Source organism: Hemitrygon akajei, chromosome 7, assembly GCF_048418815.1.
Source record: "Hemitrygon akajei chromosome 7, sHemAka1.3, whole genome shotgun sequence".
Taxonomy (NCBI): domain Eukaryota; kingdom Metazoa; phylum Chordata; class Chondrichthyes; order Myliobatiformes; family Dasyatidae; genus Hemitrygon; species Hemitrygon akajei.
Genome location: NC_133130.1, coordinates 37,882,806 through 37,900,440, shown reverse-complemented (window position 1 = coordinate 37,900,440; position 17,635 = coordinate 37,882,806). Strand labels below are relative to the sequence as shown.

The window sequence follows — 17,635 nt, the reverse complement described above, 5'->3', positions numbered from 1 at the left end:
GTATCTTTAAATTTTATTTTCATTTCATATTAGCAATAATATGTAGCAATTTACTCTTATTGAGAGAATCTGTTTTACTTTGATCTTCTTGTGTGCCTCAATGCAACATGCTTGAGATAATTTTTCAAATAAACAGCTCTGGATGTCATCAAAAATCTAACCCGACACTCGGGCGTGATAATGAGCATGGCCTCACTAACACCATTCTATCCTTTACATCAGACCTTAAACCAACATTTTAAGTGCTCTCTCAATGCAAACATTATCACTCAGTATATGTGGAAAAAGTCAAGAAATTAATCCTCTGCACTCTCGGCCAATGGATGGTTCGCCATCATGTTTAATTTATTCACAGGATGTAGGTCACATTGGCAATGCCAGATTTGATTGCCCATACCCCACTGGCCTTGAATGGATGACAGTGAGTCACCATCTTGAACATGCAGAGCTTGTTATTCCATCAACTGCTGCCTTTGCCCCTCATGGCAGCAGAGATCCCAATTTCGGGAGGTCCTGTTGGTGTAACTGAGGTGCGTAACATGAATATATTTTGTAAATGTCATAAACTGCATCCATGGTGCACTAATGATGAAGATTGAAGAAAAGGCTCCCAATCAAGTGAGCTACACTGTGGTACCTTGACAGCTATGTATACACGATAAAAACTGAAACTGTTTTAATAATACTTCATCAACTGTAAAGAACTCTGAGATCACCCAAGATCTTGCAAGATACATTATGACACATCTACTTCAGTTCAAAAGGTGAGGAATCTGAGTATGTGTTGGGATTGGAAACTGCAGCTGGTAAATATCTGCTATCAGTGACAGAGTCGTCAATTTAAACTTTCCTTTGAGAGGCATCTAAGCAATATGCAAAAGTTTCACTAAGGCTTCCATGCAGTTTATATGATCATCAGCTTCAAAAAAAAGGAGAAAAATCAATAGGTCTTTCCACCATTGAATTTATGCCTCTCATGAGCAAGATCAAAAATAATGTGCCTAAATTCATTCTTGTGCCTCACTGACTATAATGTGCAGTCACAAATGAAATTTTTACTTAAACGTTTGATTTGAAGTCTCTTAATTATTTTCAAGTTACATAGTCAGGAAGGGGTTTACTTCCACTGACAGTGTGTAAATAGTATCCAGGTGCCTATTATTTTTGCTTGGGTTTAGCATTTAATTTGTAGGATTTGTTTCCTTTCCTAATCTCATGTCACCTCATCCAGTTAGTTAATTCTTCCTCATCTACTACTAAATGCTATTTCCCCCAGCCACCCACAGCTTTCCGCACTAGTCATTTAATTTTCACAGTGTATCCAAACTTATTTAGATGAATTATCTTGCCTGCAAATCCCGCCTGGGATAAGTGTTCTTATTCGTGCTGCATCTTTGTCCCTGAATTGAAGCATTATTGATCAGGTTAAGCAATAAACAAAAACACCTCAGGGGCCTGGGAGGAGCAATATAACCAATTACATTTAATTAAATCAAAAGATGGGAACCCTAGGGCTGAATGAGCCATAGAACAAATTTGCATTAAGACCTTCACAACCAAACAAGCACTTCTAGATTTAGTCCAAGGGTGCAATTGTTGATGCCTATGCTTTACACAGGAGGAGGCCATTAACTGAATTCCTAAATCTTTGTTTATGTACTCATGGCAGGGGGCTGGGGACAACCTTCACTTTACCTACAGTAGTGTGGAAATTACTCAAAACAAAGAAGGCAAGTAAACAAATATCATCCTCCACAATCTGCAAAACAAAGGAAACAGAACAGCGTGATACTCCTGGTAATTGATCCATTATTTAACAAGAAATGTATCCCAAAATGGTTTGTATGCAGGGCAAATCTTTGCCCCAAGATATAAACAACAATCATTGTTTGCTTTATACGCACCAGAAAACTGGAATTGGAATTGGTTTGTTATTGTCACATGTACCGAGGTGCAACGAAAAGCTGGTCTTATGTGCATACTGTTTATGCAGATCAATTCAGAGTACCAAGGTAGTACAGGGTAAAAAAGAGTGCAGAATAAAGTGTAACAGCTACAGAGAAAGTGCAATCCAGTTAGACAATAAGGTACAAGGTCAAAAGGAGGTAGATTGGGAGGTCAAGAGTCCATCTTATCATGCTAGGAAACCGCTCAATAGTCTTATAACAGCGGGATAAAAGTTATCATTGAGCCTGGTGGCACACGTCTTTAGGCTTTTTTTTGATTTTCTGCCTGCTGGGAGAGGGGAGAAGACAGAATGTCCAGGATGGGTGCAGTCTTTCGTTATGTTGACTGCTTTACTGAGGCAGGAGATGGTTTCCATGACGTGCTAAACAGTGCTCATATCCCTCAACAGATTCGGGCAGTCACAGCACAGCCATAGGATACTTTCTATGACGTGTTGAAAAAAATTGCTGTGGGTCAAAAGGAACATATGCCAAATTTCTTAGGGCTCCTGAGGAGCAGGAGGCACTGATGAGCTTTCTCGGGCATAGCATCTACGTGGTTGGACCAGTACAGGCTACTGGTAAGATGTTCAGCCCTAGGAACACGAAACTCTGAACTTTCTCAACCTCAGCAGTATTGATGCATCGCACCGTCGTTCTTGAAGTCAATAACCATCGCTTTTGTTTTGTTGATATCGAGAGTAGGAATGTTGTCATGGCACCATGTCATTAAACTCTCCATCTGCTTCCTGTACTCCAACTCATCGTTATTTGAGACACAGCTCACCACAGTGGTATCATCTGCAAACTTGTAGCTGGTGTTAAAGCAGAATCTGGCCATGCAGTTATGCGTGTAGAGGGGTGAGGGGATCAAAGAGAGGTGTTCAGTTCCAGGTCTCAGAGTTTGGTGATTGATTTACTTGGAATTATAGTACAGAAGGCTCAGCCATTTTTAAAAAACAATAGTCTAACACAGACTATTGAAAATACCTATTTTACTAAAATAGTGGGGTGTATGGGGTGTCCAGGGAGGGGTAGCACCTCTGGTGACGGGCTTGTCATGCTCTGCCCAGGGGCAGCTTGTCCGCTTTTGGTCCCCACCTGCCACCCAGCTCTCACCTGTGGCTCCAAGTAACTGTCTGCATATCACAGTGGCTAAACCAGGTTAGGGTAGCTGGGAACCTCCAACCCCGGTGAGACAGGGATAGGCCTAACCCAACATGCAAAGCCAGTTCTGGCAGACTGGGTAGAAGAGTTCAGCTACAAGATCTAACAGACAAGACGACAGTGCTGCAACCCTTCGTGGAGAGCGGAGGGCAAGACAAGGCACAGAAGGCTTCATGTCTATCCACTGCAGCCGAGGAGGTCTCCAGTTGTGACGATTTTTTGTTCTACTGGATCAAGATTTTTGAGGACAAGAGAGTGGAACTGGCCCAATGCAATGGCCTTTTCACTATAAAACTCCTCACACACAGGATTTGGTTATCATCAGAAACTACGGACAACCAACACCACTCAAATAGACATTATACACCAAAATGTTGCACAAAAAAAATCTGTTCCTGTCAAACAGATAATTGTACCATCAAGTTTGTGGCACTTTCAATGCCTTTTTCAGCCAGAACACGTCGGATGTATGGTGACATGAGTAATAGTTAGGTTCTGTATAAGTGTCGTCGTTAGGTCATCTCCAGTAGATAAATCTCTCATTGTTCTTATTTCACACCAGCAAGATGTAAATAGCTGCCAGTGGCTTAACACTGGCCCAAAAATAATAGTGGATTACAGGAGGAATGGAGGCAGGCTCGTCCCAATCAACATCAATGGGACTGCAGTTGAGAGGGTGAGTAGTTTCAGTTCCTCAGTACACACATCACCAAAGATCTCACCTGGGCTGTACACACCAGCCGTATGACAAAAAAAAGCACAACAGCATCCCTTCCACCTCAGGCAACTGAAGAAGTTCGGCATGAGCCCCCAAATCCTCAAGACCTTCTATAGGGGCACCAATGAGAGCATTCTGACTGGCTGGTATGGGAACTGCATCATCCTTGATGGCTGGGCACTGCAGAGAGTGGTATGGACAGCCCAGCACATCTGTGGATTTGAACTTCCCTCCATTGAGGACATTTATAGCAGCAGGTGTGTAATCTCTGGGAACACCAGTCACCCCAACCATAAACTGTTCAGCTGCTTCCATCAGGCAAATGGTACCGCAGCATTCAAGCCAGGAACAGCAGGCTATGGGACAGCTCCCTTCTACAAGCCATTAGACTTATAAATTCACACGTCTATACACTGCGACAGAGTCATAACGCAAAGATTTTTTCTCCCTCACGTTGTGGGACAGATGTAAGATTTAAATAAATTCAATTAATTAATCAATTAATTCAATTAACAGGCCTAAAGGCTGACAAACTAATTTCCAACAGTGTTTGAAACTTTGTTTTCAATCTTCATCACTGCAGCAAGATTGGTCAGTTTTTCAACACTTACTTGCATTTAGCAGCCGTGTTAGGGTAGCAAATCAGTCCAGGTTGTCTTCCTAAAGAGTTATTGAACACTGATTTTTCAGGATCTAACACTGGAAGAAAATAGATCCCACCTTTCTTCTCACCCTTTATGAAAAAAACAAGTGGTAAAGCCACTAAATGTAGGCCAGCCAGCCAGTCCATCAGTGTTGAGGACAATAATCCAAGACATAAGGGTCAATTGGAAATTGAATTGACTTTATTTCTTACATCCTTCACAAACATGAGGAGTAAAAATCTCTACGTTACACCTCCATCTGAATGTGCAATGTGTAATTTATAACAATTTGTAATAAATAGTATGTACAACAGGACAGTCAATATAGCATAGAAATACAATTGTATCAGCGTGAATTAATCACAGTGATGGCCTGGTGGAAGAAGCTGTCCTGGAGCCTGTTGATCCTGGCTATAATGATCCGTTTACCGGATGGTAGCACCTGGAATAGTTTGTGGTTGGGGTGGCTCAGGTCCCCAATAGTCCTTTGGGCCCTTTTTACACAGCTGTCTCTGTAAGTGTCCTGAATAGAGAAGTTCACATCTACAGATGCACTGGGCTTTCCGTACCACTTTCTGCAGAGTCCTGCAATTAAAGGAAGTAGAGATCCCATACCAGGCAGTGATGTAGCAAGTCAGGTTGCTCTCAACTGTGCCCCTGTAGAAAGTTCTTAGGATTTGGGGACTCATGCCAAACTTCCTCAATCATCTGAGGTGAAAGAGGCGCTGTTGTGCTTTTTTCACCACACAGCCAGAATGTACAGACCACGTGAGATCTTTGGTGATGTGTATACTGGGGAACTTAAAGCTGTTCACTCTTTCAACCCCAGATCCATAGGGGTTAAACTGTCTTCATTCCTCCTGTAATCCACAACTAGCTCCTCTATTTTTGTGACATTGAGGGGGAAATTATTGCATAATAAGTAAATGGGGGTGGAGGCATGGAGTTTAATAGGCCAATTAAACTTAACTAATTGGACAGAGCTTAGATAAAGGAGGATTTGTAAGGATAGACAGAATCAGTGGCAGCAAGGATTCAATTACTGCTTAGGGAGAAAGCAAACAAGAGGGCAATCTTGTTCCAGAATGGTCAGAAAAATGAGAGAAGTCAGCATTTGTGGGGAAGAAAGGAAAAAGAAGCCGAGGCTAAAGATCAGATCACGGCCAGAACAAGGTCAAGCTTCACAACACAAAAATACAATTGCAGATGCTGTGAATCAAATAATACGTACACAACGCTGGAAGAACTCAGCGGGTCAGGCAGCATCCGTGAGAAAAGAGTAGCCAACATTTCGGGCCGAGACCCTTCATCAGGAATGGGGGGGGGGGGGGGGCAGGGTCAAGCTTTATGGTTCAGTCCCGCTTACAGTTCTTTTCCTCGGGTCAATAGCGTCCACATCTCACTTTGATGTGCTGCACTTGTGTGTGGGGTTCCATTTCTGTCTGATTTGAAAAGCCATTTGCAATAAGTATAGCAATGGGAGGCAACAACAACAGACAGTTTTCTTCAGCCACAACCTTGCTCATTTAAGGTTTAAAAGACCGATATACAAGAGGAATACAATAGCTTTTCATCAGTGCAGATCTTTGAAGGTTACAAAACAAATTGAGCAAGCATATGGGAATCATGACATTATTAATCAAGGAGTAGAATACAAAAGCAATGAAGGTATGTTATATCTATACAATATTAAAGTTAGACTCAGTTAAGTATTGTGTTCAACATTGGATTCTGCTCCTTAGGAATGGCATAAAAGCCCCAGAAAGGACGATTCCTGGAGGACTGCTCAGCAATAGAGACTTGTATTGAAAGACTGGAGAAGCTAGGAGAGTGAAGGTTCAGAGGAGATTTGATAGAAGCATTCAAAATCAGGAAGGGCTTTCATCAGCGAAAGGAAGGACAAACCTATCTCCAGCAGCAGGCAAAAGTGGCTAGTAGACAAACATTTAATGCAGAGAGACCAAAGAACAGAGAGCACGTGAGGATAAATGTAAAGAATGAGTAATGATAATAAAGACATATTTGTAGCGATGTGCTACACACTGACCTGCTTGCGAAGTCCATGCCCCGCGAACTTGCTGGAGACCAGCCAGACGGTTGTCCTGATAGATAGGTGCACCAAACCGTGTAAGGAGTCAAAAACTCGCCGCCTCCATGCTGCCGGGACGATGGGGCGAGGTTGGCCGGTAGCCACGTCGCACAGGAGGATCCTATCACCTGAGCCTACGAGAAAGTCCTGCAGCTGCAAACCCGAGACTGCAGTCCTGCAGCTGGGCATCTCGTCGTCTGCCTGCTGTGCCTGCACCAGTGCTGCATAGTCCACCCCCAGGGACAGGGCCTGGACAGCTGGTCTGGAGAGTGCGTCCGCCACAACGTTGTCCTTTCCCGAGACATGCTGGATGTCTGTCGTGTACTCGGAGATGTAGGACAGATGTCGCTGCTGGCGAGCCGACCAGGGATCGGACACCTTTGTGAACGCGAAGGTCAACGGTTTGTGGTCCGTGAACGCAGTGAACGGCCTGCCTTCTAAGAAGTACCTGAAATGCCGGATTGCCAGATACAGTGCCAACAGCTCCCGGTCGAAAGCACTGTACTTGAGTTCGGGTGGTCGTAGGTGCTTGCTGAAGAACGCCAGGGGTTGCCAGCGTCCCTCGATGAGCTGCTCCAGCACCCCACCGTCTGCTGTGTCGGATGCGTCCACCGTGAGGGCGGTCGGAACGTCCGTTCTGGGGTGCACCAGCATCGCGGCATCTGCCAAGGCTTCCTTGGCTTTAACGAAAGTGGCCGCGGCCTCCTCGTCCCAAGTAATGTCCTTGCCTTTACCTGACATCAGGGTGTACAAAGAGCGTATGATACGGGCTGCTGAGGGGAGGAAACGGTGGTAGAAGTTCACCATACCAACGAACTCCTGCAGGCCTTTGACCGTGTTGGTCCACAGTTTCTATGTCTGTTGAAATGATCCCCTTAGCAACTTCAACACCATAATCATTGTCATCAGTTTACATATTTTAACAAAATTGTTTTGCTCTGTTCAGCCTGCATACTCAGTCCAGTCACATTTCCTGGTTTAGAACCATCTGCAAATTTAATCAGCATGTATTTCGCCAAGTGATATGCATCAGTATTGAATCAAGTCATTACTGTAATTTATATATCATACTCTGGAAACCTTCACTCAAATTAATTTTTATGCAGTCTAAACAGTTACAAAATTCTCTTTCTCATCGGCTCAGTGAATAGTCAAACAACATTGACAGTCATTTTTTAAATCCGCTTCCAGTTGTGTTGAGGTTATGGTTCTCTTCATATCAATATCCCAGTTAGGAAAACAGAGATAAAACAGCTCAGCTTTGGACTAATGTCCATCTAACACACCTCATATGTGCTGTATCCTGGAAGTCTAATATATTACAGGCATGTTTAAAATGTTGAATAATGCACTTGTCTTGAACAGCGGCAATAATTTCCATTATTGTTTAGCTTCTTGACACCCGTCTCCAGCAGCACAACATGCTCTAGCACAATGAAATTCAGAATAGTGTCTGTGCCGAAATCTATTCTTAGGCACATAAACAATGCGGCCTGTCCATCAAAGTGAAATTAGAGCAATGAACACCTCAAAACTGGACTCTTAGCCCACAGGAGAATGCTAAGATTAGTGAGTAGCACCTAATAGACTTAACACCATCACAAAAGGACAAAATAAACTAGAAAGAAAAATAAAAAAGCAGCCAATCCATTGTTTAAGCACTAAATATCAAGTACTTTGAAACAAAAAAATCATTATCAACACAAATACTGGCTTGAAGTTTACAACAAATAACCCTTAGCTTCAACTACCTTGTGGTTAAAACTTCAATATAGTCTTAAAAAAGTAACTATATTTACTTTTCAGTGAGAAAAAGTAGAAACAATGACAGAATCTCTCCAGCACCATGTTACATACTGTGCAGAGTCCATGATCACTCTGCCCATGAGATTTGTGCCAAGATGGAGTTTTTTGATCTTCATGCACATCCTTCCTCAGGCAGCCCCTACACAACGATGGTGATGGTGAACTACATCAACTTTGATCTTTATTGAGAGGCACAAAGAAATCTTTAAGGGCCTTTATTGTCAGAGAACAGCGATGTGCAGCAGGGGTAGGTTGATAGAGGACCACTGTGTTGAGAATAGTGAAAGAACCAGCTTCGCTAAACAGATCGATGATAATTTGGAGCCTGGGTTCATTACTGGAAAGCACTTGGACTGTTTTGATATAAATGACTATGAAATCTAGCAGCTTCTTAATCACAAATAACAAGGCATTCTTGGAATGGAAATTCCTCCATGCCTCAAGGAAAAAGCATCAGTGCTACAAGTACTTGAAGACAGACCAACAGAAGTTCCATGACACAAAGAGTAGGAGAAAGATTAAAGAGGCATAGGAAATCCAGAACATCACTGATAACCATGACAATTATCCATTTCTTAGAATATGTAAGGTCCTCAATGGTCTACTAACCTAGTGAACAGAAGTTAGCATAATCAAGGATTGAAAGAAAGTAAGAATTCCTAACAAGATTTCCTCAACCAAGAACCCTATCCTGAGGTGACACAGTGACACAGCAAGTGAAGCCTTTGTCTCACAATTCCCAGGATCGGTATTCAATTCTGACCTCTGTTGCCCTCTCCACATGGAGTGTGCTCATCCTCTCTGTGACTCCTGCCTGAGCATCACAACCTCCCAAAGATGAGCAGATTGACAGGTTAATTGGCCACTGTGAATTGCCCCTAATGTGCAGGTGAATGGCAGAACCCTGGGGAAGTTAATGAGAATGTGGGGAGTTAAGGGTTAGCATACATGAGTGCTTGGAGGTTGGGACAGAGAGTGGGACAGGGCCTGCTTCCACAGTGTGGGGCTCTATGATTCGACTGAGATGCCTCAACTCCATTAAAGTTTGAACTATCTTAGTCCCTATGTCAGGCCACACATTCACAAGTCAAAAGGTTTTCCTGCTGGCAGAGATAAACACCAGTCACAACTTTGATATGTCTTCTCCCATATCTGGGAAGAGAAGGGACTCAGAGATGCCACAATCATGACTATTTCAAGAAAAGACACTAACATCTAATTACAGTGGTGTCTCCTTACTTTCTGCCACATAGAACGTAATCTCTGGCTCCTTGTCAACCATCTCCTCCCAACAGTCATAGAGCTGATCACAAAATTGCAGCATGACTTCCATCCACAGAGACACCATGGGTATGATCCTCATCATGTCAAATCCAAATGGAAAGCAGGGTGGAGCATTTTGAGAACACACAGGTTTTTGACTCGATCATTCAATAGATGCTGTGAGTCAGCCTTCTCAGATTTGACCCATCCACTAAAATTTTACATTTGACAGCAGGTAAGTGACGGCATGAAAATTGTGATCTTAACCATCAGGTCCACAATCTCAGCACAGGCTACTGTCAGACCAGGATGGGTCATCACCCCATTACTTTCCTCAACCTTTTCTCGCCGTAGTGTTGTACGTGACTTCCAAAAGGCACTGGAAGAGAAGGGAGCAAACATTCTTGCCTTAAACACAATTACCCCAACTTGAGTCCGGAAAAGATGTTTACACATGTGCGTCCCCTAAAATCAGCAGAGACCGGTATGAAGGGAGTGGGATCCGTGTGAAATTTAACAAAGTTTATTGCGACATTGGTTATCAGGAAGGTGAGGAGAGAGTCCTGTCAGTCTGGCTGCTGCAGTATTTCATGCTGGAAAAAGACTGCTGTTGGTGGTAAAAGCTGCCCTCTAGAGGAAACTTAGCTCAGCAAAGCATTACACCTCAGAGCTTTTGTTTGTATGCCATGGACCCCTTTGGCAGTCTGGTGAGGTCTATGGACCCCTTCACAGAATGAAGTATTTCAATAACTAAAACAAAATACACAGGATTACAGAATCAACCAATCATATTGAAACATATTTATCAAAATATTTTTTTAAAAATACGTTTGATCTTGCACGGATCTTCTACCTGCCATAATTTCTAAGTATTGATGTGCATGCCATAAACTATATTTTGAGATATTTGTAACAACCGTAATGGAATATGAAAATATCTGTCATTTCCACTGGTGACAAAGTCACAGGTACTGCTAATACCACTGTGGTTTGTTACCTACATTCATAATTGAAGGAAAAGTTAAATTTCAGTTAGAGGCTAGTGAAAATAAAGATGTAAATTTTTTCCCATCCAAGTTCACAGAACCCCTGGAATCTATCTACGGACCCCTGTGTGGACCCCAGGTTACGAACCCCTGTCTTAGATAAAGTAAGCAGATTCTGATATTGAGACTTGTCAATGGTATGAAATCCAGTTCTGATAAGCTTTGGCTACATCGGTTTTGACGTTAGTCTTTCCAGTGGTCCAGCTGAAATGAACTGCCAGAAATGTTTCAGTTTTGATCTCTAATCCAAGTTGTGTTACATGATCTCAGCTGAAGGATAAGGCATAGCATATGCTCTGAGCTTGGAAAAAGAAGCAGAAATTAGTAAGTTGGGTAGAACATTTTTGACTGTTAGCCCTAAATGCTACTCCAAACATAAGTCAGGAACAATTTTTTGCTGTTAAAATTTTCAAAGAAATAAGCAGTTTTTTATGCTATTTATGCACATTGTTCCCAGTTATAATACAAATGGACTCAAGAGTCATAGGGTCAAATTATTTATGGATAAGAAGGAAAAAGCAGCATAAACACCAGCACAATCAAAGATTAAGGGTGCAAGGCTCGTTAAAACAAAATATATATTCACCCAGCTGTATTGCTATCACGTTGTAAGGCTGACTGAATGTTTACAAGAGTGAACACTGCAACTCTATTACCCTTTGTATTTGCTGAAAGGCATGATGCTTAAAGATTATATTGGTGGCAACTGGCTTCATTATTGCAGGAGATGGCATTTTATGAAGCAGCAGGGGCTGCTGCTTTGATGCAAGTAATGACATCAATTTGTGACATCCACATTATTCAGTCTTAAGAAACCACACAACAAGAAAGGCAACAATGTTTTTGACAAATCCTGGAACACAATACATCAGATATGATCTCACACAACATTTCATACCTTAATATACATTTTTATTCAGTATAATTCAAATATGCTAACCTTTTCTCTAAAATTATTATAACAATTCATTTAGCTAGTTGAGAGGTAAAGATTACCGTACCAGATAATCATACTTTGTTCATTTGACAAAAAAATGTTTCATAAAATTATATAATCAGTCCCAGGAATTGATAGCATGATGATTATAACGGTGAAATAGATATTCCAAGGACAATACATGCGTAGTGTTTGATCACAGGGTTATTTCAGAAATACTAAACATCCAATTCTCATGAGAGATGAAGTTGGGAGCTAATTATGTCGCACTCTACCATGAGAGATGCAACCATGTAATTAAGTGCTAACAGCATAATTAATGTTCTGTGCAATATGTTGGTGAGTCTCTAAGTAGAAAAGCTGGAAGTGTTTTTGGAGAGAGTTTTAATTGACGGATTAAGTACTTCTGCAGCTGGAGAGCACACGCAGCATTATCGGGGTTATCGGTTGGTCCGCCAATCAAAGTTTCACCTTTCAGCCTGAGCTACAGATTTTCAGCCTTGCTGCATCAGCCAATTATAGAAGCGAAGTTGCTTTTGTTTACACGTGACCACATATAGGGGGGTGTTAAAGATCTTTATGCACATGTTCTTGCCTACTCACAATCTGCAACATGTATCTTGGATGGTTTGCTCTCTCCCAAAGACCAATGATACTGCTGTACTACCACTGGGAAACTTTGCTCTCTGGCCATTATGTAAACCAATTCACAAATCCCAACTTCCATTAACCTTAAAGTCAAATTATAAATGATTAAGTATAAAATATTAATACCCATGTAGAGTATATATGGAGTCCACAGCCAAAAGCAAGAGACTCGGGAACAACGGAGGAATTACCAAGAAAAAGAAAATTGTGCTGAAACTAGTGAGGGTTCACAGGAGGGTCAGGAAAATGATTCCAGGTTTGAATGGCTTGCCATATGAAGAGTGTTTGATAGTCTGGGCCTGCATTCACTAGAATTCAGAAGGATGAGGGGTGACCTCATTGAAGCCTATCGAATGGTTAAAGACCTTCACAGTGGATATGGAAAGGATACTTCTTATGGCAGAAGAATTTCAGAATAGAGGTGCATCCTTTTAGAATGGAGATGAGGAGGTTTAGCCAGAGAGCGATGAATCTGTGGAATTCTTTGCCACAGGCAGCTGTGGAGGCCAAGTCTTCGTGTATACTTAAGGCAGAGGTTGATATTCCTGACTGGCCAGGGCCTGAAGGAATATGGGAGAAGGCAGGAGATTGGGGTTGAGAGGAAAATTGGATTAGCCATGAAGAAATGGTGGAGCAGGCTCGATGGCTCAAATGGCCTATATCTCCTATATCTTATGGTCTAAATTAGTTTAGGTCTTAAATCATGGCTGGGAAAGGGACAAGGATGATGGTGGAGAGCAGAGGTACAATTCCCATATCATGATCTCCTATGCCTGATCGACTGAAAATGAATACACTGCCAGATTGAAAGGACCTGACATTTAATTGTGCAGGATAGTGGTTCCAGTTTTCTAATTGTTCTTACTGGAATTGCAGAACTTTGCTTATAAAGATACAGACAATGGTCATATTTTCATTTTCATGACATAAAGACCATGAGCATTACTCTGTCCTCCTCTGAAATGTCCGCTAACAGTGCCTGTCTGGTCCAGCTTTCCTCCGTTGCACCTAGTCTACCAACTCTCTGCCCAAATTGCTGACCAATCTTGGCCTGGAGATGGCAAGAATTGACCATGACCTGAAAGGACAGCCTTTACTATCTTCAGAAACTACCATCTAAAGCAGTGGTTATCAATCTTTCTCTGCTCATGGTCCACGTGATTTACATTTACCTCTATTCCAAAGCTCTGAATAGGATACTTTATTTATAATATATACAATATCCTTAAACTAGCAATGAAAAAGCCCTTAATATCGTTACTTTGGGTACTTAGTGAGATCCTCGCAACTGATGCAAATTAGCTATTTTTTGAATATCTCATGGCAACTTGGTTAAAGGTCATTTCTTTTCACACTACCAAGATGGTTAGAAACACAACTAGCACTTTAGGTAATTTTTTAAAATGCTGTTACAGATGGAAATTCTATTTGGCAATAAAGAGAGTGAATTAAACTTCCTTTCAAAATATGAAAAGTGGCAGGGATTTAATGGGATTGTAGTGGTAGATGGTGACGTAGCAGTAGGCTTCATGAGTTTTTGCCTCTCTGCATTTTAGTCACTTCTGGCAGGTGACCCCACTGCAGTAACTGCTGCCTTCATGTCACGTTTTATAAATATTATAACATGCATGAGACAGTGGAAGGCAAACAGAACTAGCCTCCTGCTGCATACTCACTGATATCCCTTGCTGCAGACAGCCCAGCCCAATCTACAGTTTGTGATTTGGGGGCGGATGTGGAGTGGGGCTCAGAGTACCGTCCTGCAGGATGTGAACGGTGATTTGTACTCGGTCAAGCAGGAGCAGAGATAACAATTCATGAGTGCAACCCCCGCCACATACAGGCCAAGCCATTTTGCTGCCTTATGTACATCATATAGCATTATTTTCCCATTCATTTCATTCAGGGTTCCAATTAAATTACATATATTCATTTCTTTTTAAAATAATTTATATACAATATTTCATTGGAGCAGTAAACTTATCATGGTCTATTCAGAAACTCCTGTGGTCCCAGTTTCTTGTTTTTCTTTTTAAACTTGTGGACCCTACGAAATCCAGCCCACAAGCTCCCACAGGTCCCTCAACTATACATCTGCTCACCATGCCTCCTGCAAGGATCCCCTCAGATTCTGAGTCTCCATTGCAGTTGTTCCAATGATGAAGCTTTTTACTCGGATGCCTCTGAAATACCCTCCTTCTTCCTGAAATGTGGCTTCCCTCTGCAAGATCACATTTCCTCCCTTCAGCACACATCTACTCTCACTCACACACCCACAACAGAGAATAAAGAGTTCCCCCAGTACTCACCTTCCACTCCACCTGCCTTTTCATTTAACGTATTATCTTTCACAAGTTCTGCCAATTCTATCATAATTCAACCACCAGTCATATTCTCCTCTTCCCCTTTCTGTATTTTACAGGGACTGCTTATCTCATGACTCTCTGCTCTACACTTCTGTCCCCAGCAACCACTCTCCATCCCATGGCAACTTCCCATTCACCTTTTCCCTTTCTACCACCCAGGGGCCAAAACACACATTCCAGATCAAGCAGTGATTCACTTGGATCTTTTCCAATCCATTCTGCTACATTCAATGTTCACAGTGTGGCTCCTCTACAGTTGAGAAACCAAACCCAGACTGAGTGATCACTTTGCAAAGCAACAGTGTACAGTCTGCAGTGACGATCTAGAGCGTCCTGTTGCTTGCCACTTTTACTTTCAATTCAATGTCCATTTCAACCTGTCTGCCTATGGCCTTCTCCACTATCATTTCCCTTGCAACTCCAGTTCTGCTTTGAAAACTGTAAACCTCCCACTCTCTCTGCATTCTGAGGAAGGCTTGCTGACCTGAAATGTTAATTGGTTTCTCTTACCATGAATACTGCCTGACTGAGTTCTTCCAGCATTTGTTTTGTTTCACTGTTTATTATGGATTTTCCTGCCCCCTTTGAGCCTACTCGTCAAAATCCCATCCAGGAGTAAAACCAAGCCTAAAACTATAAGTACACAACATTACAATGACAATTTTGACATGGGAGCAGAATTAAGCCATATAGCCCATCAAGTCTGTTCCGTCATTCCATCATGGTTGATTTATTAACCCTCTCAACCCCATTTTTTTGCCTTCTCCTGGTAACCTTTGATGCCCTTATTAATTAAGAACGTATCAACCTTTGCATGAGATACACCAAATGACTTGGCCTCCATGGCTGTCTGTGGTAATGAATTTCACAGATACATCACCCTCTAGCTAAATAAATGTCTCCTCACCTCTGTTCTAAAGGGACATTCTTCTATTCTAAGACTATGCCCTCTGGTCCTAGACTCCCTCACTATAGGAAACAGCCTCTCCACAGCCATTCCATCCAGTAATTTCAATAGTTTATAGGTTTCAATGAGATACCCTCCCTAACATAATAAAAGTTAGACTATTGCAAGTTCCCTTTGCTTCTTTTTGCTTGTTGACAAACATCCCTGGTGGAAATGGGACCTTCACAACCACATTTAGCATTTGAAATCATGATCAAACACAAGGTCTTGTTTGGCAAACTGAACATCACTGCTGCATTGTTATGAAATTTCCATTCTGCATCAATAATTCAACATTGAAATATTGACTTGTGGGCAGTTTGATAATGATTGTTCCACTATATTCTGTTAGATGTAATTGCCAATAACTCATTTATTCAGTAGCAAAATGCATGCTTCACATCAGTTCTGATGCCAGGACAGGAAATGACTCACCTCACATCTCCAAAAAAAAACTTGAATGCTGTTCTGGGAGGAAAATTCATTCACAAAAGAGTGATATCATATCCATCAACATTCCCAATCTCACTGAATCCCTTACAACCATTAAAGTCCAATCACCCAAATAAATCTATTTGCACTTTCAAACATACACAAAGTAACTCAATGTATTCAAAGAGCTGTAAAAGAAAGTGTTGAATTAAGACATTGTTTTTCCTCAGGCAGATCACATATGTTCTGGTGCACAAATTTGCGACCAAGATGATGCCAACCTTTACCAATAATTTTTTGTTGTTCAATCATTGTTTTTTTGTTAAACACCTTAAGTGCTTATTCTATACATAGTGTATTATCTAATAAATAATGAACTCACATTTTTGCTTTTAAATGTGAACTTAATGAAAATTACATCCACACTACCACCAGAATAAATGACTAATGATGTAAAAAGTCAAAATGTACCAGACAGCTTTAAATTTCAAAGTTACAAAATAATATTTTTCATCTCATTAATTTAATCATCGTGTGAGGTTGCGTTGGTTAAGTATCAGATATAAATAAGCCAAAAGATTTTATTGGTTCAGTTACAGTATTAAAGAAGCACCATTTATGTTAGAGTATTTTTGGCAGGCTTGTCATAGTCTTCATTTGCCAAACTCTCAACGCACTGACCTTAACTGCATAGCACACAGCAAAGCTCAAATTAAAACAACGTGCTTTGAAATGACATAGTCATTCCTCTCTCTGGGATAAAGATAGTGTCCTTTTAATAGAAAGCTGATTATGGGCTTTATCAACTCCCGCCATTATATCACATTTGAACAATAAATGAAATGAACTTACAGACATTTCCGGTGTTGTCAAAACTGGTGAGAACATCTTCAACATTCAGGGGACCAACACTGTGTCTTAACAAAGTAAAGGAACATTAAGTGCAAAATCTTCCCATAATGAAAGACATTTAAAATCCTAATATGTACAGTGTTTATCAGTATTTTTAGAATACAAATGATGGCACAGCTAATACAAATAAAAATGAAAATCTACATGCACATTTCTAACAATCCTTAACCACTCATTTTACCTGTTTTAGCAATCTCTGCCCATTCTTTTAGTTAACTTGTAGACCATACATTTAACTCTAACAGTTGTGTGTGAGTATCCTGGCAGTTATAATCAAAGTTTGCACATGAAAGCACCAAAAAGGGCGACTATTTTATATGGAGCAAGAAAGTAAGCAGATGCCTTATTCAGATTTATGACTCAGATGTGTCAAAAAATAAGTAAGGTCTTTCACTGAAACAAAACCACATTTCTACTGATTTTTATAAACTATTGTTACTTGTTCTGGTACAATGAAAATCTAGAATGCAGCACATGGATCAATTAGTCAACTAATAAGATGCTGGCATTGTTGGACAAATAGCAGATGAAAAATTTAGAGTGTGAACAATGGAAAATCTCAGAGCAAAATTAGGCCAAATTTACTGACCTTACATGGAAGGGATTAAGTAGTGCAAACTAACTGAAGAAAAATTCAGCAAAATCAACGAAAAGCAGGAAATATTGAAAACATTTAGTATTAAGATGTCTTTCCTGCAATATGTGTACACACACA

The 17,635-nt window shown here is 41.1% G+C and overlaps 1 protein-coding gene across 3 annotated transcripts in view; it reads right to left on the bottom strand.

Annotated features, from left to right (window-relative positions):
- The window catches only part of camkmt (calmodulin-lysine N-methyltransferase), a 332,954-nt gene that overhangs the window by 282,720 nt on the left and 32,599 nt on the right, over positions 1-17,635 (bottom strand). For 2 of the 3 annotated variants that reach the window (XM_073050675.1, XM_073050678.1), the window contains exon 3: positions 16,861-16,925. In XM_073050675.1, coding sequence (XP_072906776.1) covers positions 16,861-16,925 — 65 coding nt within the window. The remainder of the gene's footprint in view (positions 1-16,860; positions 16,926-17,635) is intronic. The other variant, XM_073050676.1, reaches the window with a different exon arrangement.